The 27,016-nt window shown below is 44.2% G+C and overlaps 1 protein-coding gene across 1 annotated transcript in view; it reads left to right on the forward strand.

Annotated features, from left to right (window-relative positions):
* GRIN3A (glutamate ionotropic receptor NMDA type subunit 3A) overlaps nucleotides 1–27,016 on the forward strand; it is a 96,879-nt gene that overhangs the window by 53,283 nt on the left and 16,580 nt on the right. Inside the window, 3 exon segments of the mRNA XM_030567908.1 lie at nucleotides 13,262–13,407; nucleotides 15,360–15,475; nucleotides 19,989–20,140. Coding sequence (XP_030423768.1) covers nucleotides 13,262–13,407; nucleotides 15,360–15,475; nucleotides 19,989–20,140 — 414 coding nt within the window.

The raw sequence follows: 27,016 nt of genomic DNA on the forward strand, positions 1-27,016 counted from the left end.
CATTTGGCTGGGTCTTTTTGGTCAGGTCGGTCAATGGGGCAGCGATTTGGCTGTAGTGTGGTACAAATCGCCTGTAGTATCCGGCCAAGCCTAAGAAGGATTGGACCTGTTTTTTTGACCTTGGGACAGGCCACTTTTGGATAGCATCCACTTTGGCCTGTAGGGGGTTTATGGTTCCTCGACCCACCTGGTGCCCCAGGTAAGTCACTCTGTTTTGGCCTATTTGACACTTTTTGGCCTTAACAGTTAGTCCGGCCTGCCTGATGCGCTCAAAGACCTTTCCAGGTGTAGTAGGTGTTCGGGCCAGGAGTCTGAAAAAATGGCCACATCATCGAGGTAGGCAACTGCAAATTCTCCCAGTCCAGCTAGTAGACCATCTACCAGCCTCTGGAAGGTGGCGGGTGCATTTCGAAGGCCGAAAGGAAGGACATTGAATTCATACACCCCCGCATGGTGACGAATGCTGACCTCTCCTTGGCAGGTTCATCTAGCGGTACTTGCCAGTACCCCTTGGTTAAGTCTATTGTAGAGATGAACTGGGCACGTCCCAACTTCTCCAATAGCTCATCGGTGCGTGGCATTGGATAGTTGTCCGGACGAGTTACCGCATTTAGCTTACGGTAGTCCACGCAAAAGCGTATTTCCCCATCTGGTTTGGGTACCAGAACCACTGGAGATGCCCATGCACTGGTAGATGAGCGGATTATACCCATCTGTAGCATGTTCTGGATCTCCCGTTCTATAGCAGCTTGGGCATGAGGAGACACCCGGTAGGGTGGGGTTCTGATTGGGTGAGCATTACCTGTATCAATGGAGTGGTATGCCCGTTCAGTCCGTCCTGGGGTGGCTGAGAACAATGGGGCGAAGCTAGTGCACAGCTCCTTGATTTGTTGCCGCTGCAGACGTTCCAGGGTGGTTGAGAGGTTCACCTCTTCCACGCCACCGTCTTTTTTCCCGTCGTAGTAGACACCGTCAGGCCACTCAGCATCATCTCCCTGGACTGTAAACTGACAAACCTGTAAGTCTCTGGAATAAAAAGGCTTGAGAGAATTAACATGGTAAACTTTAGGCTTTAGTGAGGAATTGGGAAATGCTTTGAGGTAGTTTACAGTTCTCAGGCGCTCTTGGACCGTGAATGGCCCTTCCCATAATGCTTCCATCTTATGGGCCTGTTGCGCCTTCAAGACCATAACCTGGTCTCCTACCTTGAAAGAACGTTCTCTGGCATGTCTGTCATACCAGGCCTTTTGCTCTTCCTGAGCATCCTTTAGGTTCTCTCTAGCAAGGGCTAAAGAGTGTTGGAGGGTGCTTTGTAGGTTGCTTACAAAGTCCAGAATGTTAGTTCCTGGAGAAGGCGTAAACCCCTCCCATTGCTGCTTCACCAACTGTAATGGCCCCTTAACCTCGTGACCATACACAAGTTCAAATGGTGAAAACCCTAAACTGGGATGTGGTACAGCCCTGTAGGCAAACAGCAACTGCTGCAACACTAGGTCCCAATTATTGGAGAATTCGTTGATGAATTTTCGTATCATGGCCCCCAAAGTTCCATTGAACCTTTCCACCAGGCCATTGGTTTGATGGTGGTACGGGGTGGCAACCAAGTGATTCACCCCATGAGTTTCCCACAGTTTTTCCATGGTCCCTGCCAGGAAATTAGACCCTGAATCTGTAAGGATGTCGGAGGGCCAACCTACCCTGGCAAAGATGTCTGTTAGGGCCAGGCACACAGTGTTAGCCCTGGTGTTGCCTAGAGCTACTGCTTCCGGCCATCGGGTAGCAAAGTCCACTAAAGTCAGTACGTACTGCTTTCCTCTGGGCGTCTTTTTTGGGAAAGGGCCCAGAATATCCACAGCTACTCGCTGAAATGGGACCTCAATTATGGGGAGTGGCTGGAGAGGGGCCTTGACCTGGTCTTGAGGCTTACCCACTCTTTGGCATACCTCACAAGACCGGACATACTTGGCAACATCCTTGCCCATCCCCTCCCAGTGGAAGGACTTCCCCAACCGGTCCTTGGTTCTGTTCACCCCAGCATGGCCACTGGGGTGATCATGGGCTAAGCTTAAGAGCTTCCCCCGGTACTTAGTTGGAACCACCAACTGTTTTTGCGGCTGCCATTCTTCCCGGTGTCCACCAGAAAGAATTTCCTTGTATAAAAGTCCTTGGTCTATAACAAACCGGGATCGATTAGAAGAGCTGAGAGGCGGTGGGGTGCTCCGTGCCGCCCCCCAAGCTTTCTGAAGGCTGTCATCCGCTTCCTGCTCAGCCTGGAACTGTTCCCTTGAGGCTGGGGTCACCAGTTCTTCCTCAGACTGTGGACTTGGGCTTGGTCCCTCTGGAAGCGATGTAGGTGATGGGGTTGTTTCCGTTGCTGGTGTACCGCTCTCCGCTGGTGCACCTGAGGTTATTTCAGGCTCTGGCTGAGCCTTTTGGGTATGGCTGTCTGTTGCTTCTGCCAGTTTTGGCTCGCTGGCGCCCTCTGGCTTTGAGTTTGAAGATGTGGTTGCACTAGCTGGTGCTGGTTGCTGTTCCAGTTCCGGGCCTGGGACTGGAGATGCTGTGGCTGTTTCAGTGGTAGGCATGGAATCCGGGTCCACTACCTCTGTCTGGGTCTCTGGTAACACAGACGGGGCGTCTGTGGACGGTTCAGGAACAGGAATGGGTCCGGAAGCTTGCCTGGTTTGGCTACGTGTAACCATTCCCACTCTCTTGGCCCGCCTCACCTGGTTGGCCAAGTCTTCCCCCAGTAGCATGGGGATAGGATAATTGTCATAGACTGCAAAAGTCCACATTCCTGACCAGCCTTTGTACTGGACAGGCAGTTGAGCTGTAGGCAAGTCTACAGCTTGTGACATGAAGGGGTAAATTGTAACTTTGGCCTTTGGGTTGATGAATTTGGGGTCAACGAAGGATTGGTGGATAGCTGACAGTTATGCCCCCGTGTCTCTCCACGCAGTAACCTTCTTTCCGCCCACTCTCAAATTTTCCCTTCGCTCCAAGGGTATTCGAGAGGCATCCGGGCCTGGGGATCTTTGGTGTGATGGTGGTGTAATGAATTGCACTCGCATGGTGTTCTTGGGACAGTTGGCCTTGATATGTCCCAGTTCATTACACTTAAAGCATCTTCCATCTGATGGGTCACTGGGCCGAGGTGAGTTACTGGAGACTGGTGAGGTGGAAGGGTAGGGTGTCTGTGGCTTTACTTGGGTGGTATGTGGGGTCTTTGGCTGTCCTCGGTTGTAGGGTTTATGGTCTGTGTGCCCCCTGGGGTAATCGTTCCCCTTGACAGTAGCTTTCTTGCTTTCTGCCAGTTCCATCCATTTGGCTCCAATCTCCCCCGCCTCAGCGAGATCTTTGGGTTTTCCATCTTGTATGTACCGTGTGATGTCTTCAGGAACACCATCCAAGAACTGCTCCATTTGTATGAGGAGGTGCAGTTCTTCCAAGGTTTGAACGTTGTTTCCTGTTATCCAGGCCTCATAGTTTTTTGCAATGTAGTAGGCATGTTTGGGAAATGACACCTCTGGTTTCCACTTTTGGGTTCTGAAGCGCCGACGGGCATGATCTGGGGTTATCCCCATTCTGTATCTGGCCTTGGTTTGAAAAAGTTTATAGTCATTCATTTGCTGCTTAGGCATTTCAGCTGCCACCTCTGCTAAAGGTCCACTGAGCTGTGACCTTAATTCCACCATGTACTGGTCTTCGGGGATGCTGTACCCAAGACAGGCTCTTTCAAAATTTTCCAAGAAGGCCTCGGTGTCATCACCTGCCTTGTAGGTGAGAAATTTCCTGTGCTGTGGAGCAATAATTGGCGCCGGGTTGTTAGGGTTGGCTGGCACATGCAGCCCAGCTTTTGCCAACTCCAGTTCATGTTTTCTCTGTTTTTCCTTCTCTTCCATTTCTTTTTGGTGTTTTTCCATGTCTCGGGGTGGGCCAACTCTTCTTCTGCTTGTTTCCTTCGGTAGGCCACCTCTTCTTCTTCTAGTTTTCTTTTGTGTGCTGCCTCTAAGGCTGCCAGTTTGATGCTTTCTTCCTTTTCTTTCAGCTCCATCTCTTTTTGTTTTATTTCTAGTTCCTGTTTGTGTTTTTCCATCTCTCGCCTGTGTTCAGCTTCTTTGATTTGTTCTTCGGCCCCAATTTTTGCCTTAGAAGTCATGGTTCCTGTTTTCTTGTGTTGGGGTGCCCTCCGGTGTTTATCTTCTGAACTGCAGGTTCTCTGTTGCCTCCTGAAGTCTGCCTAGCAACAGTGCCTTTAGCTAATCTTCAATGTTAAGTAAACCTGAAAAACCACTTTATTTGCATGTATATAGTGCTGGTATGACTCTCAATGGGAGTGCTATTGTGTGACAAAAGATTCTTAATAGCACCTTAATGGTTTCTTGCTTAAGATGCAAGCTACAAACTGCCAGAGAGAGCAGAAAAAAAAATTCTCTCTGGTTCCCTTTTAAAACCAACTGTTTCTCTCTGCTAAAAAGCCCTTAGCAGAGAAAAGAAAAATATAATATTCCTACTGGCTTCTGGATTCTGTCTATATCCCAACCGCTGCTATTCATATCATAACCTTAGTCCCAGATTTGGACCTTAGCATCCAAAATATGGGGGTTAGCATGAAAACCTCCAAGCTTAGTTACCAGCTTGGATCTGGTACTTGCTGCCACCACCCAAAAAATTAGAGTGTTTTGGGGCACTCTGGTCCCCCTGAAAAACCTTCCCTGGGGACCCCAAGATCCAAATCCCTTGAGTCTCACAACAAAGGGAAATAATCCTTTTTCCCTTCCCCCCTCCAGGTGCTCCTGGAGAGATACACAGACACAAGCTCTGTGAATCCAAACAGAGTGACTCCCCCTCTCCGTTCCCAGTCCTGGAAACAAAAAGCACTTTCCTCTTTACCCAGAGGAAATGCAAAATCAGGCTAGCACATTCAACACACACAGATCTCCCCTGATTTCTTCCTCCCACCAATTCCCTGGTGAGTACAGACTCAATTTCCCTGAAGTAAAGAAAAACTCCAACAGGTCTTAAAAGAAAGCTTTATATAAAAAGAAAGAAAGAAAAATACGTACAAATGGTCTCTCTGTATTAAGGTGACGAAATACAGGGTCAATTGCTTAAAAGAATATTGAATAAACAGCCTTATTCAAAAAGAATACAAATCAAAGCACTCCAGCACTTATATTCATGCAAATACCAAAGAAAAGAAACCATATAACTTACTATCTGATCTCTTTGTCCTTACACTTAGAAACAGAAGACTAGAAAGTAGAAACTACTTCTCCAAAGCTCAGAGAAAGCAGGCAGACAGAAAACAAAAAACTCAGACACAAACTTCCCTCCACCCAAAGTTGAAAAAATCCGGTTTCCTGACTGGTCCTCTGGTCAGGTGCTTCAGGTGAAAGAGACATTAACCCTTAGCTATCTGTTTATGACAAGCCCCTTGCTTGTATACCTCATTTTTGTCACTGTAAAGTGCGTGGCACAGATAGGTGTTCAAGCAATTTTTTGGAAATAAAAGGATCGTGAAATCATTTAGATAGTTTTAGCAGCAGATTAAAAAACAAATAGTGCTAAAAATATGGATCTGAAAAAGTAATAAGATGCATAACATCTTACCCACACTCAGTGAAGTATCCCATTAATCAAATGTTGTTAAAGCATTTGCTACACTTAAATAGCGATAGAGTAAGTTAATCTCATTGCTTTGTAATTAACTGTAATTTACATTTAAGCAATTGATTTATAACCTAGCTGAGCACTTGACAACATAAAACATTCCTCTGAGTTTAAAATGGATGTGGTCAAAGGACAAGATCCACCAGCCTGACTTATGGTTGGCCATGTCCTTTATGCACAATGCCTGCAGTAACCATGAGGAAGCAGGGAATCTCAGGTTCCAGAGAAGTGCTTTTATTAAACTATTACATCATGAACATCATGGATAAAACTGGATTTAGTTTCTCACTCCAAAGAGTCTCTAAATGTCAGACTCCATTCCCACCCTAACTTACTTCCTGTTAGATACCTTAAGGGTCCACCAGAGGGCACTAGGTTGTTGCCCCATGCAACCATGAACCCCTCTCACCACAGAGGTTCTACTAGAAAGTGTCCTCTCTCTGCCCCCAGACCTCACTGGATGTCTGTGTTATATTTCTCCCCTCAAGTCTCATTTAGCATGATAGGCGTAGAGTGCACGTGATCATCAGAAAGCTGCAAATCCAAATCAGAATGTGAACTTGGCCAATCTGCCAAGCTGAATGCACAAGCTTCCTCTTGTGCAATACCTGATGCACTGGCGCAAGTCAAGATTCCAACGTGTGCCTGCACGGCGTGTGTTAGGAGAGCACAAGTCAGACACATACACTTCTGCACATATGGCTGTTAAAATCTGGGCCTATCATGTCCTCAACCAGACTGATGGCATTTAATGCCAGAGACACACAATGTAAGTCCACAATAACCTCTCATTTTAGGATTTATGTTAGAATGTGCTAGGCCATTTAGTTCCCTGTCACATTTAGGCTACCTGTAGACTACAAGCTAGGGGTGCAATTCCCTGCTTGCTTAGACATACTCCTGCTAGCTCTCATCTGAGCTACCACACTAAAAATAGTAGTGTTGCCTCGGTAGCACCGGCAGCAGCAGTAGTTCTTACACATTTTTTCATACCTCTGGAGTGCTAGAGCTTATATCCATCCTTGGAGAAAGCCAGAGGGTGATAGCTTCATAAACACTTGAGAAGGACCGACATTCTATCCAGGGGCACATGGACTTACACACAGCAACCATTACAATGCACACTCCTCATCCATATTTCACCATCTCAGGTGTTCTTTTTAAGCTTCAGGCCAGACCCCAACATTTTGCAGTGCAAAGTCTATGTTTAGACATCGGGAATGTTAAATAGCAGTTTAAAATTTGCAAATAAAATCTGTTAGGTGTCTTTATTTTCTTTGTAAGCGATGGCGTTGGGACCTCAAAATCTGGCTCATTTTTAAAGAGCTGTGTGGCTCCTCAAGGGAATTACCTCACTCAACTCTACAGCCATTTCCGTTTGTTCATTCCTTTTTGCTGATTGACTAGTAAGCTTTGAGCTGCATGTCCCCTCTTCGTCTTTCAAGATGCATGCTCCACTTCAGAGCTCCAGCAAGGGGAAATTGCTCAAGTGGAAACAGCCTACTCAAGATGTTTACCTTGGCTGGCTGCCATTCAAACAGTTCTCATTAGTATTCTCCATACTTAGCGAGTCCCCCACCCATAGCATCCCCATGTGCCTGGTTACAATATTGCTGCACGGAGCTGTTGGGGAGGACACAGTATCAAGAGAGACCATGCAATAACAGAACTGGTATTTCACTGAGGAGTGAGTACCTCTTCCTACCCTCGGGCCTTCAAAAGGAGGACTAGCAGCTTCTGAAATGAACAAACAGGGCTGTGTCATACCCATACGTGGAGCTACCCATCTGTATCATACCCATCTGTAGCTACCCATGTAGCTTATTTAGAGAATTGCTGCTCAGGGATTTCTGAAGTGCTGGTACATCAAAGGTTGTCTCTAGCTTAGTACAAAGCTTCATTCCCTTTGATTTCTTACAGCACTAGACAATAATGCATCTAACTGGATAGGAGTCTTATTAACCCTAACTACACTTTTGCCAGAAAGCTCTTGTCAGCAGCCTGGAGCTGAATCTGCAGCATTTTAGTTCATTTAGATGTAATCAGACTGGAATCATTGAAGGCAGGTCTGTAGTAAAAGCTTTCCTAGCCAAGTCTCTAAGATACTGTGACTGTATTGCACAGGGTAAATGTAGAGAGATACCAGTCCCCCCCATCCTAATTATTCACCTTTCAGTTTGGCTAGATTTCAAATTAAATATAAAATGGAATAAAAAGTGTATTTTTTTATTACACTAGCAGTACATACAACTTTAGGTTCCCTACAGCAATTTCCTTTAGATAAACCAGTTATCTTACACACTATTGCCAACACCAAGCATTCAAAATTAATCAATCAGGCCCAACAAATCATGAGGGTTTTTTTTTTTGTTTTTTTAAACTACATTTTGGATTATTTTTATTTGCCATATGTTTTTTGAGTCTCTAAAGGTCATGTCCTCTAGCCTGTCTCTGAAACCATCAATGCTAGAAACATTTTTTTAAATGAAAGCTGAGATTCTTTCATCACATGACTCCAGTAGCTGGGGCTTTAAGAAATGTGCCAAATTTTGTGAGGCCCCTAATAAAATCTCAAGAGTTTGTAACAAATATAAAAATACTTTGAAGGTGCAGAGTTTTCTTGAGAGAAGACTAAAAGAAGATATTAACGGTATACTGTCAACTTGAAAACAAAATCAGATTTTCATCCAACAGTTGTGTACCTACTTTTGAGACACAAAACCCTTAACATTCTTGTGCCTGAAGAAGTAAAGAGAAAAACAATATTTGTCTATATTTTTTCCAAGTTAATTTTGTGCATATGACAGCACTTCATGCAGATTCTGCTGAAGTCAGCTACACTTAATGTCTCATGCACAAATACAATGAAACCTCCCTTGTGTGGAGCAGTAATTCATGGACACACTCTTCCCAAAGCCTCACATAAAGTTCTTTACTAGAAATTGCAAGAGAGCTACTGTTCACTCTTAATCTGGAGTTAGCAGTATTCTCTTCCCTTAACCTCTGAAGAAGGCAGAGAGCAGGGGGCGAGGGGGCTGAGGGAGCTCCCCCTTCCCAAAGTCAAAGCAGTACCTGAAGAAACAGAGAAGACAATTCCCAGCCCCCCTCCATACACACAACTTCACTTGACTTCCCTGAAAGTTTTAGATACTCTGCAAATCAAACTCTCAGTCTGAGTTTCCCCACCCATAAAATGGGGCGACTGACTTACTCTCACAGGTGTTATGAAATTTAATTGTTGCCGAACACTTAGCAGATGAAAAGTGTTAGCTAGCAGCATTAGTCCAAGAAAAGAGGTATAGAAAAGCTTTATTCACACTGAGTGAAATTCACCCATGTACAGAGTCAGCACAAGTCCAATGCACCAGTGAGGTCCCACTGATCCTCAAAATAGAGCCTTTGGCTCGTTCTCTGCATGGAGCTGAATGTCACCCATTTTACTTTGAATTCACATATGAATTTAAAAAAAAATGATGACAGCATGTATGTGAAAGCTATCCACACTGAGAGGTCAGGTGACAGACACCCTGAGTTCATCCACAGAGCAGATACTGCAGGAGCTGCAGCTGTACAATCTTCCACCTAAAACCCACCAAATACCTCAACTCTTCCTTGAAGGACTGGAGAGTAGTCCGGTCTTCATGCCCATTCTTGACCCTTATACCATGCCAGTCAGGTCACCAATCAGGACTTCCCGTGGTGATTGGCTTATGTCATGTGGACACCTGCCTGCTTGGAAACAGACTGAGCCCTCTAACTTATTTCATAAAAAGAGTCATCAGAGACTCATGACTTGAGCTGGAGTTGAAATGGCAACACTATGCTCCCTAATGGATTACCAAACCACCAGCCCAACCAATCCCTGCAGTTCAGGCCTTCTGGCACTTCACCAAAACCATGAGGTATTCAGAGACCCCCACAACAACAGAATACAGACCAACGCAGCTGGTCCTGGCCGCTGGGCATAGCTACACTGCATGCGGGGGTGACCTTCTGAGTCCAGGGAGATGGACTCATGCTAACCGGGTTTATGGTAGTGCTCTAGTAGTAGCTTTCACTGGAGCTTCACCTGGGGCAGATGTGCAGGGGGAGGGAGGCAGGGCTTGAGAGCCCAAACTCCAGCCTGACTTACGGCAAAGCAACATCTACCCCACTCTTTTTAGAGCGAGCATGAGGCCTATTAGCACAAGCCCGTGGGCCCGTGCTGGAAGTCGCCCCCCCGCCAGAAGCACCGTAGACCTGCCCTGTCGATGTCGAGATACTGATGAAAAGGCTAATGGCCTGATCCAGTTGACTAGCCCTTATGTTCAATGTGTAGTGATATATTTTTAGCCATGGGATCATCGATGAGGGGTGGAAAGGAACTGCTGGACTAATCGCCCATGCCATATTCTATTCTATACTGGTAATATCTGAGCCCCTGCACCAAGATCATCCTTTCCCCTGGATCCCAGCTTGCTGTCATCTAACACTAGACACGTATGTGACAGGCAGATGGATGTTTGATTTTCTGGCATGCTTTTTTCCACAGTGAGCAGGACTGTTTAGACTGACCTATTCTTCCTTGCGTAGCATAGTTTGCAAAGCTCTTGCTGAGATTCCTGGGGAAGTGAATAGAAAACTGTTCACTGAGCCTTAACATCATTTGATTTCCTTTGCGCTATCCTCTGGATCCTATGCACTGCTGTAAGGTGATGAGCACTCAACTCCTTCTGACTCCCATTGGAGCTGGGGGACACTCAGCTCCCTACAAGGGTGCTCCACAGCCTGCAGGACTGAGCCTTTACTGTATTCTGCAATAAACTAGGTGTTTTCTCATTATTGCACTCCAGGTATTTAGCAATTGATGTGCACTGGAAACTGACCAAGATCAACTTCCTGAACCTCCTAATAGTTCAAGAAGAAGCCAAGGGCAGTAACACAGTGAAATTAATCCAGTTATGATCAGAGAACACACACAATTTAAAAATTACTGAATTTGTGTGTGAATTTAGTGCGTCTGAAAGGTACAGGGCTGACAGCCCTGGAGACTGAAATCTTGGTAATGCTCAGAACATATACAGCACTGCAACCTTCCCCATAGTGCCCTACCAGTTTGTTTCTATCCTACCTTAGTTTCCATAATCATTCAGTCCATCTTTCTACTGAGTCATAAGAACATAAGAATGGCCATTCTGGGTCAGACCAAAATGATCCATCTAGCCGAGTATTCTGTCTTGTAACAGTGGTCAGTGACGCATGCTTTAGAGTGAAAGGACAGAACAAGGCAATTTCTGAGTGATCCAACCCCTGTTGTCCTGTCCCAGCTTCTGGCAGTCAGATGTTCAGGGACACCCAGAGCATGGGGTTGCATCATGGACCATCTTGGCTAATAGTCATTCATGGATCTATCCCCCATGAACTTATCCAATTCTTTTTAGAACCTGGTTATAGTTTTGGCCTTCACAACATCCCCTGGCAAGGAGTTCCACAGATTGCCTGTGCATTGTGTGAAGAAATACTTCCTTATGTTTCTTTTAAACTTGCTGCCTGTTAATTTCATTGGGTGACCCCTGGTTCTTGTGTTATGTGAAGGGGGTGGGGAGAAATGTCCTGTGTTAGTTTGTATGTCTTTTGTTAAATGCTCTTCAAATTCTTTTTTTGGCCTGTCTCATTGTACTTTTACAATTGATTTGCCAGAGTTTGTTCATATTCCTTTCTATTTTCCGCAGTAGGATTTGCCTTTAACTGCTTCATTTACTATGCTTTTTAGCCATTGTGACATTTGTTAGGTCCTCTGACTGTGTGTGGGGGGGGGGTTATTTGGGGGTACACATTTAGTTTGACCCTCCATGATGGTGTTTTTAAATAGTTTCCATGTGGCTTGCCAGCATATCACTCTTGTGACTGTTCCTTTAAATTTCCCTTTAACTAGCTTCCTCATTTTTGTGTAGTGCCCCTTTTTGAAGTTAAATACTACAGTGGTGAGTTTCTTTGGTACTTGCCCCCTACAAGGATGTTTAAATGTAATTGCATCATGGTAATGATTACCGAGCAATTCAGGTATATTCATCGATTTGGACCAGATCCTGTGCTCCACTTAGATCTAAATCAAGAATTGCCTCTTCCAGGACCAGCTGCTCCAAGAAGCAGTCATTAATGGTGTCTAGAACATTTTTTCTCTGCATCCCATCCTGAGGTGACATGTACTCAGTCAATATGAGGATAGCTGAAATCCCTCATTATTATTGGGTCTTCCAGTTTTTGTCACCTTTCTAATCTCCCTGCGCATTTCACAATTACCATCATCTTCCCTGTCAGGTAGTTGGTTGTCTATTCCGACTGCCATACTCGTTCTTCATTAGTCATGGAATTTCTATCCATAGAGATTCTATGATGCAGTTTGATTCACTTAAGATTTTAAGATTTCTTTCCAGTCTGAATTCGTCTAGTTTCAATTTCCAGACATTAGCAGAGAAAGGGGTAACATGATCTAGATTAAAGAGCCCTTTTGCAAGTATTTATTCCCGATGTAGGTACATACAGGCTTAAATTTTTAAACTGGGAGGGCAATTAGCCACTAGAACAAGTTACCAAAGTTCACAGTGGATGGTCCAGCACTGGCAATTTTTAAATGAAGATTGGAGGTTTTTCCAAAAGATCCGCTCTCTGAATTATTCCAAGGAAGTTCTAGGGCCTGGTGTTATAGAGAAGGTCAGACTAGATGACCACAATGGTCCCTTCTGGTTTTGAAATCTAAGAATCTCTGTGAAGGTTCCCCCTCCAAACACCATACCCCACAACTCCGACAGGGTTCACACAGCTCTGCTCTGTTTCCCTTTCCACTTCATGCAGTCACAGTAATCAAGTCACCCCTCAACCTCTTTAAATGATGCTCATGACCGTTTCCTCAAACCTAGGCTAAGCTTCACATAGAGAACAAAACTGAACCCCACCTGGATGTGGGGGTGGTCTCTGGCTCAAGGGGAAATTTTTTCACAAGCCTAGAGCAGATCCCAAGAGTATGTAACTGGTTAGCTGACGTTAACTGGTCCTGAAGATGGTATGTGTCTCTGTAATGATCCCATTAAAACACATCATAGGCACAGACTCCATGGATGCTCCAGGGCTGGAGCACCCACAGGGAAAATCTGGTGGGTGCTCTGCACCCACCAGCAGCTCCCCACCCAGCTCCACTCAGCTCTGCCTCCACTCCGTCTCTGCCTCCTCCCCTGAGTGCGCCACTGCATCCTGCTTCTCCCCACTTCCTCCCAGCACTTGCACTGCAAAACAGCTGTTTCGCGCGGCAAGCCAGGGAGGAGGGGGAACTCGGAGCACTTAGGGGAGGAGGCGGAGCCGGGGTGGGGATTTGGGAAGAGGTACAATGGGGAAGGGAGGGGCAGAGTTAGGGTGCGGACTTTGGGGCAGGGGTGGAGTAGGGTTAGGGGCGCGAGCACCCACCAGCACAAAAAAAAGTTGGCGCCTGTGAAACACATCTGTGCTCTGAATACAGCTACACGGATTTTACAGAAGACTGGGCCTGGAATGGAAGTTACTCAATGTGAGTGAGACAAATTACTGTGCTGGTCTGTCTTTTCCCATTTCTTAGCTCCACCACCCTTCCCAGGGATTTCGCTTTGGAACGGTGCGAGAAAGCAGCGCTGAAGACTATGTCAGGCAGAGCTTCCCAGAGATGCATGAGTACATGAGACGGTACAATGTCCCTGCAACTCCTGATGGAGTCGAGCACCTGAAGTGAGTCTCTGCATGCTAGCTTCATGTGGTAACAGGCTGATCAAAGAGTAATTAATTTCACAGTCCTTGGCTTCACTAAGGCCCTAGTCCAAAGCTCCTTGAAGCTAATGGACGTATTTCCAATTACTTCATTGGGTCTTAGAAGAACTGAGTGTCCTCTGTACGTGCTTTCTAGATTCATCCTGCTTTGTATATTTTTTAAGAGGGTAACAAACTTTGCTTGTCTGGATCGTATCCGATTTTCCATTTTCCAAGGCATCAGCAGCATTGTGCTGGCATGGCAGAGAAGGCGAAGAAGGCACAACTCATTCTCCATCCCTAGAATGAAGCAATGGCAATGTAACAATGACAGCATGGATAGCACAGAGAGGCACTCACAGTCCTCCGGCAAAGCAGCCATTTCCATTGCAAGTATAGTGCCAAGATGACCCTTCTCCTGCTAACCAGTGACAAAATAAATCCCGGCAGGTGTCAGTGCTTGGAAGATATTCATTAGGCAGTGGGCACTATCCATGAGGCAGGTGCAAAGTACTGATAGAAACAAACCTTAGAAATCTCAGTGTCTCCCACACAATAGTAATAGAGATTCCTTAGAAATATTTATAAACGAATTAGCCATTAATTTAAAGAAGAACATTAATGACACTAGATCATTCTTATAATTTTCCACCATCGGTCCTCATGCTTCCAGAAAGGTGTGTGCTTTCAAATATGTTTCCCCCAAAATGTTTTGCAATTGATTACATACATTGCAAGATAGGAGGCTGCAATCATGGGCATCATCATCCACAGTTTAGATCCCATGGTCAGGGGCAGCTCCAGGCACCAGCACGCCAAGCGCGTGCCTGGGGCAGCAAGCCACAGGGTGACGCTCTGCCGGTCGCCACGAGGGCAGCAGGCAGGCTGCCTTCGGCGCATGCCTGTGGAGGGTCCTCTGGTCTCGCTGCTTCTGCGGACCTCCCGCAGGCGTGCCGCCGAATTCACGGGGACGGGGACCTCCTGCAGGCAAGCTGCCAAAGGCAGCCTGCCTGCCATGCTTGGGGTGGCAAAATACCTAGAGCCGCCTTTGCCCGTGGTGATTTGTATAACAAAATGCCTGTGATTATATTTTAAAATAATTTTTATGGCACCCCCTGGTTGGTTTTCATAATTAACTCCTCAGGCACTGCCACGTCCCCAGCGGGTGTAATTCAGTAAAGTTCCATGGAAGCCAGTGGATCTCTGCGAGTTCAGGATTTGGGCACTTGTTTTTTGCCTTGATTGGATGAGAATACATGGTATCATTTCCACACGTGCCTTCAGTACTTTCAAATTTGCTTTCCATAAAACATTCATACCAGCAAAACTCAGTTATCTGAATGTTCATGGAACACCAATACAAGAGACAAGCCAGCCTGGGTGAAGGACGTACATTTTAAAATAGCAGCATGTATCCATGGAAAACCTTTCGTAGGGTTTGCCCAACTCTAGTTTCTAAGATAGTGTAGATCGATGTAAGAAGCAGCACAAGGAAACCGAGCCTGAGTAACAGCCTTAGAGAGTTTTGGTTTCCTTCCCAGTAGTCTTTGTGCTACTGTGCAAGAAACTCAATTCGATTCTCACTCTGTTGCATTTTCCTTCTTTCAGGTCAAAGATATGTCAAGTGAACAGAACTGGTCCATATATGAATATTCTGCTAGCCAGAGCAACCTCTCTGCACGTGAACCCTTCAGTCTTTGATATTTAACTCAATTCTGTGTTTATCCCAATAGCCCCTGATCCTCATTTTTATTGGTCTTATAAATTAGGCTTTGGCTTGGTTTCATGTTGGGTTTATATCAGAAGCTTCCTAAAAACTAGATCAAATATATTCCTGGTTTCCAGCCCTGAAACAATCGCTTCTGTATCAATACGAACACAACTGTACAGCTTTTCTTATTGATTCTGTTTTCTTACTTTGATCTTAAATACAGGCATGATCCAGAGAAACTAGATGCCTTCATCATGGATAAAGCACTCTTAGATTATGAAGTGTCAATAGATGCTGACTGCAAACTTTTGACAGTGGGGAAACCGTTTGCCATTGAAGGTATTTCAGACATTATCCTTCTCCTTCTGATACTTTCTGCCTGCCAACATGGAACGCAGACATCAAAATTAAAGAATATTGGCCAGATTCTGACCCCACTGAAGTCAGCAAAACTTCAATCAACTTCAGTGAAGCCAAGATTTCACCGTATTTGTCTTTCAGTGTTTTCATTTCAGCTTTCAAGTCACTTTCTATCACTTTAACGTACATTCTCTGTCTCACCGTTATTTATTATTGTGGTAGCACCTACCAGCCCCACTTAGGGAACCCCATTATGTTAAGCACAGTACATGCACAGAACACAAGTCTCTCTCAAAGAGCTTGCCATCCAAGTATTTAATCTCAGGCTAGGAGAATATAGCCTGCTGAAAGGGTGCTTTGTGATTAAGGGAGTGGCCCTTACACAACAAAATGCTTAGAGATGCTCTACAATAATTGCCCCAAACATTAAAGTAACTCTATGGTAAGTGGTTGAGTCTATTGCTATGGAATGGGGTGGTATTTCTTTACGCAGACAGCATTCCCACTGGGATTTATCTGTGCCTGGGGGGCTAATCCTGCTTGCTCCTGTGTGGGAATGGAAAGCCTTGAAGGCATCAGAACCTATTCATGTTGTCTGTGCTCAGGACATAGGATGCTGGAGGACTGGTGCAAACGGGATATGGATGTCTTGCCCATAGAGCTGTGATCCCCAAGAACTATTGGTTTCCTTGTTGCAAGGGAGAGGCAGATAGTTTGATGGTCAATGGCGAGGTAGGTCCACTGGCCATGTCCCTGTGCACTGAAGAACTACTGCAGCCCTAAAGCTGTGATAAGTGCTTGGCAGTAGAATTTCTCCCACACCCACAGTGGTTTACCCTGCATCAAGCCTGTGTATGCAGTCTTCCCTCAGCAAATAGAAACTGACCCCATACTTGGAAAAAGCAGTATCTAATGACACCTGTACCATGGTCAGACAGGGGAAACTCGTTTTCACAGTTCAGGATGAAATAACGCAGCTCCTGAAAGACTTTTCACCCATAATACTGGCAAATTCAAAAACTCCATTCTTCCTCTGTAGGCACACACACCCTCTCCAGAATGGGTTCCCATAATCCCCCTTTCAAACAGCCAGCTTGATTATTCAGCTGGGGCTTGATTTAAAATAACTAATCCACCCTCTCCAGTTACCTGACCTCTTAAAATGCCAGTATATTAACAGTGACACACACACAGCTTCACAATGCAGCCGGAAAGCAAATCTTATCAATGAGCCCTGCAAAACACATTAGCAGCTATTACACTTCGGGCTTTGTTTTTGTGACGGATGGTCCATGGAAATGATTTTTCCCCCTCCTTCCAAGAACAATCAATCCAGCTGCACCATCACAAGGCGAGGCAACCTCCCCCAGAACCTAAACAGATTCAGGAATTTAACACGGGAAATGAAGCTGGTGGAAGCAGAGTAGTTTAATCATTCAGTCTAGAGGCACCAAAAACGCCAACCATCTAGCAAATCCCTTTTGCTGGAATGGAATAGTGACACTAAGTTGTAGCCAGTTTATAGCACACTAGGACATTAAAAAAGCAATCCATTTTTATTTCCCACCAGGGGTTATAATGGTCATAAATCTGTCTATGCATCAGCAATTAGGTTTACACTTAATTCAGCGCACATGTGAGAATGACTCGCTTTATGGAGATGGATTCAAAGTTTTGTAATTTTTTAGCCATTGAAGTCAGAAACAGTAAAAATAATAAATAAGAAAATCAGGAACAACACCTTCTAGCATCAAATTACCACATATTTATGATGCATATTGAACTTGTTTTGTGCTGTCTTTTGTGGTTTTCCCCACACAGGGAGTAGCCATATGCTTTCAGTCTGAACTACTTCTCTTTAACATTGAGGAAAACAAAGAACACAAGTAAATGCTCCACCTTGAAACAGTGTGTATGTCTCCTCTGTACAGCTAGTTATACAGGCTGCAGGAACTTGGAGAAAAACAACCAACAACAACCACCTCTTATAGGGTATCATTCATCAATAGATTTCAAAGCATTTTACAACTGGAGGTCAGTGTCATTATGCCCATTTTAGAGATGGGAAAATTGAGGCACAGAGCAGGAAAGGGACTTGCCCAAGGTCACGTGTCAGGCCAATGGCATAGCCAGGAATAGAACTCAAGCTTTCTGAGTCCCAGTGCAGTGCTCTGTCCTCTGCACACCAAAGTTTTTAGAAACATAAGGTGCAATACACAGAGAAAGAAAGATGCCATCATTTGACAGCTATATACCCATCACAATGCTACCTTGCTTCATTGCGTAGCAAGCCACTGGGGCTGCAGACTTCCTGCTGGTGTTCAGTTTGCATCTCCGTCTCTGCCCACAAAATATTTTTGGTACAGTGTTTGTGAGACGAGGCTACACTTTAAAGAGTGTGCATCTAAGCTGCGAACCAAAAGCCATGGAGCCGCGTATGTCAAAAGAGTAGTTATACAGGCAATTGGTAATTTCCTGCTGGCAAATGACAAGGTGCGTGTGCAGTTACTTGTTTAATGTGCACAGTTGCATGCTTCATGTGCACAAATTAGAGTACTTTAAAAATTAAAAAAAACGATTTTTTTTCTAAAATGTGGCATTCGGTAATTAGAATTATTGAGTCTGTTTCTCATTTGCACCAAGGATTTTTTTACAGTACTCTGGAAGTGTAAAAGGACATTTATTCAGGTGGATATAAAATATATGGGTGCCTGTTTAAAGTCTCTTTACACTGTCAGAGCAGCATAAAAGAATTTTAGGATATGTCTACACTGGAGCTGGAAGGTGTAATTCCCAGTTTGGGTTGATATACACAAGCATTATTTTGAGCAGAACTAGCATCTGTATGTCTACCTGAGCTGGGAATCCCAGCTCCCAGCTGTGGGTGTAGACACTGCCTTGGTCAGTGTGAATAAGAATCAGGCCAACTGGATATTGAGCTATTGTGAGGTACAGCAATACAATCTTACTGCAATAAAATCTCACAATATCTCAGGACATTTTTTAAATAATTCAGTAAATACTACATGATTCTCCATTGCAGAGTCCAAATACACATCTGCAGCTGTAATATGCACCTTCTAATCAAGAAATATAGGGCTAGATTCCAATTTACACTATGGTCACCTTGTGCTGCTCTGGCAGTGTGAAGTGGCTTCAAAGTAGTTGAAGTCAGGGATGGCAATTTCCTGTGGAAAAACTAGCATCGGAAGGGGCAGTGGGAAATACTGGCTTAAATCAGGAAAAATAGTTGCACCCGTGTCTATCAAGCTCAGCAAGCACAGAACAAATCTTTTCAAACTTCAGATACATCCATTCAAAACTGAGGAATAGTCTCAGTCTAGCCACTCCATCAAAATTGGTCTTCTGCTACAGAATGCTTTATGACACAATGATCCAGTCTGCAACTCTCACGTGTCTGATTGCTTAATGCTTCAAGACTACAGCTCTGCATTACTGTCATTTTCATATAATTGAATGTTTTTTTAAATTTTGTTTCTGTGAGCGTGGAAACTGAAATTTGAGTCAAGACATGTATAACTTCCTTGAGAAAATACCAAACCAAAAACATACGCAGACATTCCGAAGTTCAATATTATAATTCTATATATTAGCGTTATGCCCACTGCAGTTTTATTTGTACAATCGATCAATGAATATATTGCCTTATGTAACCACAATTTGAATATAGAACTAAAACTAAGTGTAATGTGATGTGCATTAACAAAACAGTTTTTAAAATAGAAAATGCCTTAAACTGGGACTAACTCTTTTTTCCCAGGATGGTCAAAACAATGATTTTACCTGGTAAAAGACCACCTTTGGTAAATATCGTGCCAGCCCAGTTTGGAATTTATCCCCACTTGAAGGCCCTTTTACATTGCCAGAGTGATGTAAAGAGGCAGGGCCGGCTCCAGGGATTTTGCCACCCCAAACGGCAGGGGAAGAAAAAAAAAAAGCTGTGATCTCTATCAGCAGCAGTTACACCAAGCCGCTTTCTTCTTTGGCGACACTTTGGCAGCTGGTCCTTCCCTCTGAAGGGACCTGCTGCCGAAGAGCCCGATGTGCCGCCCCTAGCGCTATAAGTGAGACTGAGGCCCATAGCAAATGCATAGAAGAGGCCGTGTTTTTGAAATGAGGGCATTCAGAAAACATTCACATGCATGTTGCAATATCACTGTGATGAACTTCTTTGGCTTCTAATTGTGCACATTCATTTTTGCAGGCCTAGTCATTTGCATGAGTAATTTTGTGTGCACAAATGCTGTTTGCATGATGCTGTTTTGCATTGTGAAATCTCATTTCGGTTTGGGCCCCTTCACACTATAGATGAGCCAATACACAGCTTTGGACCTGGTTTTTGGATCCTGGAGCAAAGCACCGCATCTAGGTGTGCAACACACATACCTGAAGAGGATGTGTTGATACCAACTACTCACAGACAACCAAAACCAACCAAACTAAAAAACCTTGTATTTGCATTTTCTCCTAGGATACGGCATTGGCCTTCCCCCAAATTCTCCACTGACGTCAAATATATCTGAGCTGATAAGCCAATACAAGTCCCATGGCTTCATGGATGTGCTGCATGACAAGTGGTACAAGGTAGTACCATGTGGGAAAAGAAGTTTTGCTGTCACTGAGGTAAGCAATCCATTTAGTGGTCATAGAAATGACAGTGTCTGGGGGTTGCGCTGACAGTCTCTGACTGGAAGAGATTACAGTCTTAGACTTGAAGTGGTAGCTCAATGAGCTATGCACCGGTGTGGTAGAGAACAGAACACAGAGATAACAGGAGTAAGATTGCCTGGTTGTATTGGATGGTGAAGTTGCATCACGTAGGTTCTGTACGTTTGTTAGAGCAGAATACAATGTGTAATGTTGCAGCATGTGGTTAGAACAGCAGATTTGGGCAGATTTTGTAGATGCAGGTACACGTTGTTAAGAGGAATCAGTTTCGTGTAGTTGTACAGTGACTAGTTTTAGTTTCACATAGGTCACTCTCTGAAGTAGCTGACAGCAGGAATATCACAGGAAAAAGAACAGACTAGGGGAATCTCAGCTAGTCTATTAAAATAACTGTGCCTACTGTATAACTCACAGGGTACTTTCTGCTACAAGGATAACAAAGATTTCAGCTAATTACAGTTTCTTATTTGCGGATTGGAACTTTAGAACCTAAAAATGGGGGCTTTAAGCTTTCATTGTACAAACAAAGTCGTGCATATTTAATAACTTAGTAAAACTAAAAGTATAACAAAGGCTAATCCTCAACTGGAGTAATCTGGTGTGACTCTACTGAAATCAACGGATCTAAGACAATTTTTAGAGCAGCTGAGATTACTGTCCATTTTAGAATAAAAAGATATCTAATATGAATGAGAAGAGAGGTAGTCTTCTTGGGAGATTCTAAGGGTTAAAAGATTAAAAAGTGAATTAAAGAAATCAAAAAGTCTTGAGGAACCTAGAAAGAACTTGTAGCTTAGAAATTATGATGTTACGTACATTTTGTTCCAAAGTGCTGTACCCTGACACAAACTATCTATTCCTGTTCATATGAAGTACACAGTCATGGATCCACTGTCCCTTCCTCAGCTGATTTAGCCCAACCCTACCCCAGCCCTCAGTGTTACATGGGTATCTGGAAGAGTGACCAGAAAATTCCACACAAGAGCCTGATTTTGTAGGATTTCCATTTCCCCAGTTCTGCCTAGGCCCAAAAAATTCAGATGAGCATCTAAATTCCTTGATCTAACTGAACCACTAAAGCTATTGGAGGTTTATCCATCACTAATTGTTAATAGCATGTTCTAGAGACTGGCCCAAAGAAAAAAACTCCAACAAATAGCCTCGAACTTTGGTGGCCTGTAGATCTGAATCCGTACCTACATTTTGCAGCTTGCATCAGTGTTTAGTATTTTCATTAATGTCAACACGAACCTAATTAACACTTTTTTAGTTCCCTCAATAAAAACTTATAATTTTGTCTCTCTAATGTTCAGCAAAATTCCAGGAAAATAAATTTCAGAGGGAGGGAGGGGAGAAGCTTAGTCCAGGCAATTTCTGATCCAGTTTATCTGGAAACTATATTAATATCCAAAGGGAAATGTTCTTGGGGAACGGCCAGGTTTTTAATGCAGTATATCTGCTCTTGACAGCCTGTTCGTTCTGTGACCTCCTGTTATTTTACATTTGAAAACAAGTCTCTTGAATTAAACCAGAGCAAGACTGCCAATAGGCAATGGCAGTTAATTAGCACAAGTTTCTTAAAATTGAAAACCCTTGTCTGCCAGGGTCAAACTTGACTTTTGAGTGCTTCCCTATGAAATGTTAAATTGGCTTGTTAAGCTTTTACATTTTAAAGAGGGCAGCCAAGTCTCAAATTCATTTGACAAGTCTCTTTTTGAAGAGTCCTTTGGAAGCTTTGCCATGGAAGCAGGGCAATGTTTGTTTTCAGCCCCAGTATAGAACTGCATGGAGCATGGGACCATAGTAAGGGAGCTTCATTAAACTGAATTTTAGAGTTTCTGACCATGGAATTTAATCATACAGGACTGTAGTTCTGTGGTTGTTAGCAATGGGGGTTTCTTAACATATACCCAGAAGCCTGAGTATAGAACTCCCCACAGAGCAGGGAATCTCAACTTTCAGTGAAATGCTCTTTTGCCTCTCCCCGAGTTACATTGACAATAAAACAGATGAACTGAATGACTTCAGTGTCTGATTCACACAACCCCTAACCTCTGTCTGCCTCCATCTCTCTCACCTACTTCCAACTGGAGACTGATACGGGAGGGCCAGGGAGCAGTGGTAGAGGGGAAATATATAAGCCCTAGGCTAATTAAGGCCTGGTTCCCTGTAGACTAGGAAGGGTTGCTACAGGTTAATTGGAGCACCAGTAGTCAATTAAATGCCCTGTCAGGAACCTAATAAAACCTAATAAAACCCCCCTGCTTCAGGCAGTCAGAGGAAAAAAGAAAAGAAGACTGGAGCTTGGAGGTGTGTTGTGAGATCTGAAAGACTAGAGAACCAAAGTAAGGGAGACTCTCTTCCCCCAGTGTCTAAGGACTGAGGATAACCCCTCCCAAGGGGGAAGAGGGTAAGAAACCCGCAGGGGTTGCGAGGGGCTGGCTCTACCACCTTCTCGGGCCACTAGTGGGGCCTTCGGTGCCCAAAAGCAGGGGTGTTTTAGGGTCCCTCTGCCCCCCTCCCAAAAAAAGCACAGAACCCACCATATGAACATTGGCCATTTTGTCACAAGACCTATAGGGTCCACCAGCTGGCAATGTGCCATATGGATCACAACTCTCATCTCTGCTGTTAAAAATACACTGGAACTGCTGAACATGGAATTTCCCCTCCTTCTTTCCACTTTCACCCACACAGATGCATTGGCATGCAGCCCCAGGGGGCTGTTCAGACTTTGCACTACATGGACCATAGCCGACTCTCTTCATGAAAGTGAATTGAATAGAATCAGTGTCCACTGGCATTCTGATGGCAATGCAGCTCTCACAGACTGACTGACAGATGTCTAGTCGTCATTAAACCCCCTCGTTCATTTTGAAACCTTCAGTGATGTAGGTGGGCGAGGGACTCGCCATCATACTGAGAAGTAGGGTTCTAATGGGCAAGAGACATATCTGGTTGTCAGGAGCCTCTGGAGAAATTAATCCAGTCTAGAGCTATATTAACTTTGATTTTTGAAACAACATTTGTACAGCCACATAACCTATCTTTAGTGTCAGGCAGAAGAGATCTCAGGAGTGGGACACGTTGCTCCATGTTTTCTCCTCTACAAGTCAACCCATCACAGCATTTCACGCCCATCCAAAAAACAACAAAAAACAAAAAAGCAGCCTCCCAAAGTTGTTAGTGATCCAGACAATTTTTGAATGAATATATTAGATGAGTACAGACAAAAGCAGAAACCACCTGAGACCCAAAGCTGTAAGATCTGCACCACACCATATCTAGAGCATTTTATTTGCGTGTGTAGGGTCTAGAGCGAGAGTGGGGATATAAGGAACCTTACCTGTAGCATCAGCGTCTCATTGAGCCAACTGAATTTCTGAATCAGACTTTTGGCTAGAGCTAGAATTCAGATCCAGATTTTAGGCATCCCCAACATTAGTCAGTTCTGCAATTACACTGGGGTCTACAATTTTTGAGAAGTCGTCTGCTTCAGAGATAAAATGTGCTATTTATTATGTATTTTGATGTGCTGAATTCAAATATGACAATTAAAACAACTGATTGGCTACTGTTTCTAAAATATTTAAGTTTTTACATTTTATGTCTATGTATATTGTGTAGATAGTAGAGTTTTAATCATAAATTGTAAACCTAGGTCTTTTCATGTGTTTATGATTGCTTTACATGATAATATTTCACCTGTCCTGTTTATGGAACACATTAAAAATCAGTAAAAGGGTTATATAAATTAAATTTATTATGAAACAAAAGGCAAAAAACTATTATGTACATAGTTTAGTCCTATTCAGTGTCTACTCGGCGCTTCTTGGCTTGTCTCTTGTATTAATTAAATGGAGCATCTCTTGTCACTGTCCAGCAATAGTCTGCAAACATTGATGGGCTCCATTTGCCCTGATAGCCTGCCAGGAGATTCCACTGCTGTAGTCTGGAGCCCAACAGCTCTGCCTTACTCTTGGGTAGTTCCAAATCCCTGACAAGGTCATTCAGTTCACTTTGTGTTATGAGGTGTGGTTCAGAGGAGGAGGATGGGAGAAAATGTGGGTCCTGTGACATTGATGGTTCAGGACCAGAAGTTTCATCCTCTTCCTCTTCCTCATCTGACTCAAGTGAGAATGATTCTGGTGCATCAGGAACCGGTAGTCCTTCTCCGTGGGGTACTGGGTGTATAGCTGATGGAATGTTTGGATAATGCAGTGTCCACTTTTTCTTCTTTGACACACCTTTCCCAACTGGAGGCACCATGCAGAAATAACAACTGGCGAAGATTTGTTGCACAAGTGTTGTAGCATATGTGTGGGGCCCACCTCTTGTCCTGATCTCCAATTTTGCAGCCAAAATAAAGGTGATAGGCTCTCTTAACCATAGTGGTTATACTGTGCTTTTGTGATGCAAAAGTCACTTCACCACAAACATAACAGAAGTTATCTGCACTGTTCACACAAGTACGAGGCATCTCTGCTCACTTTGGCTAAACAGAAATGTGTCCCTTGGCAAAATCAAACACTGACAAATAAGAGAGCATGACACTGTATGATTTCTAGAGCTGATATAGGGCAATTTGTTCAGCAGAGTGATGTAAGCTTCGTTATGATTGCATCATCCATGACTTCTAGGAATAACATGACGCAATTCATATCATGTATGATGCAATACTAGCTTCAGATTGCATCATTCATTGTTTTGCCTCAAAAGCAAGTACTGTCCAAACCCAGTCAGAGATTTATTCATAGATCCATTCAAAGATGTATTTTAGTCATTTCTGGTTTAAATTGAGATCCCTTCCCTTTATAACTCACTTATCCCCCGCCATTCCCAAGTCAAGGGTCGTATATACTGACCCAATAGCATATCTTGAAAACTAGAGCCAATCAACAATTTTAAGCATCATTTTCGTTCTCAGTGACCCAGAATTAGTAAAGTTGGTCTACATTTATTTCAGAAGCATTTTGGCTGTAGAGCAGTGTTATGGCTGGAGTTTCTTTCTACTTTTGACAAGAGGCTCTTGTTTAGAGGTGGATTTCTCAGGTCCTGAAGATTGTCTCTAAAATCTCAGGACTTTTGGCTGTGCCACCATAAATCTGACAGTGAATAGATTAGAAAAGGGAAAGATAGATAGGACCTGCCCAGGCAAGCTGCGGAGAAGATGCTCCTTGACTCTTTTGTTATTTTCTGGATTAATTTAAAATCATTTATTTGATGTCTTATTTTTTTTAAGGGTGGGAGGGTGTCAGTTGAGAGGGGTCATGTAGGTCTTTTCTCTTGTCTCCTGTAAACATGCATGGATCGACCAAGACATTAAGAACTACAGCACATAATTACCTCAATAGAGAGTGTCTCTAACATTAAAAAGGTTCCACAGACGTTTGTTAAAGAAACATTGCATACGTGCTTTTTAGGTGCTACTTGTACTCAGTTAATGAGGGATGAATCAGGAAGGAAAGCAAACAATTTATTGACCTGAAATGGATAAAATAGCAACCTGAGATCCACAGATATTGAGAAACTAAATATTGAAACCATGTAATTCTTGTCATTTTTCTGATTATAACCAGTTTAAAAACACACAAAACTAAAAAGAGAAGTGCTCCTGCACATCCATCCACTGTAAACACTGCAGTAACATTGTGACTGATCCAAAGCCCACTGAAAGAAATGGTATTCATGATTTGCAATCAAGCACTTTATGTAGTTTTAGCCCAGTCCTGTGTGATGCTAAGAGACCTGGGTCAGGATCATTGGGTCCTGTGGTAGCAGCTCAGACCATATCTGTCTGAGGCAGGTAGAAATGGTGGCATTATCAAAGCAGTCAAAGATTCCCAATGGCCTGCTAAGAATATGGATATGAGAAGAGATAAGGGAAGAGTAGGGAGAAAAGTCTGCAAAAATTCTCTTAAAAGAGCATTTCACAGTTTAACTGTGTTTGCAACCTGTGTGTTTCCCCTTTCTGCGAATCTTCAAACCCGTCACAATTCCAGGGGGAGCTGAACTTTAGACCCCTTTTAGTCGCCCTATCCCTACCCTCCAGGTGACACTTCCCCTCTCTCACTTCCCCTCAGGGGCAGCTCCAGGCACCAGTGCAGCAAGCACATGACTGAGGCAGCAAGCCACAGGGGACACCCTGCCGGTCGCTGTGAGGGCGACAGTCAGGCAGCATTTGGCGGCACACTTGCGGGAGGTCCACCGGTCCCGCGGTTTCGTTGGCATTTCGGCAGTGAGTACGCCGAAGGCGCGGGACCGGCAGATCACCCGCAGAAACGCCACCGAATCCGCATGCCCAGCCGTGCTTGGGGCAGCAAAAAACAAAGCCGCTTGCAGGGGACTCTCAGTGGCCTCCCACTCCCAGCTCCCAACAGCACTAACCCAACAGTTTGCCTCCAGGGGCCTGTGACTTAACCAACAAGCTGGTTAAAGGGATTCAGACATCACTTCTTCACAACCAAGCATTAGTCAGTCACCCAAAGTACATAGCAAGCGGAGAGAAGGGAGAAAACAGCAAAAGGCCTATCTGTCTGGCTCCTTCCTCCACTTTATTCTCTCCTTGCCAGTGTTGGATAAGCTCCACTGAGGCCAGACCTTCCTACTTCTAGGCATGGAGTGACAGACCCCTGCAGCTTTCTCTGTCTCTGTGTCAGAGACTCCTCTCCAGCCACCGCTAACCACTCAACCCACTTCCTTCCTAGACCAGGATCTTTGTGGTTTTAGTATCCCCTTTGACCCTGTTTTGGGCCTGGGAAGACTAGACCTTGCTAGCCATGCTGGAGCCAGGCTGGAGCATTCCCCAGTTAGATTGAAGCTCTTTGGGGC

This window comes from Gopherus evgoodei, chromosome 6, assembly GCF_007399415.2.
Source record: "Gopherus evgoodei ecotype Sinaloan lineage chromosome 6, rGopEvg1_v1.p, whole genome shotgun sequence".
NCBI classification, from domain to species: Eukaryota; Metazoa; Chordata; order Testudines; family Testudinidae; genus Gopherus; species Gopherus evgoodei.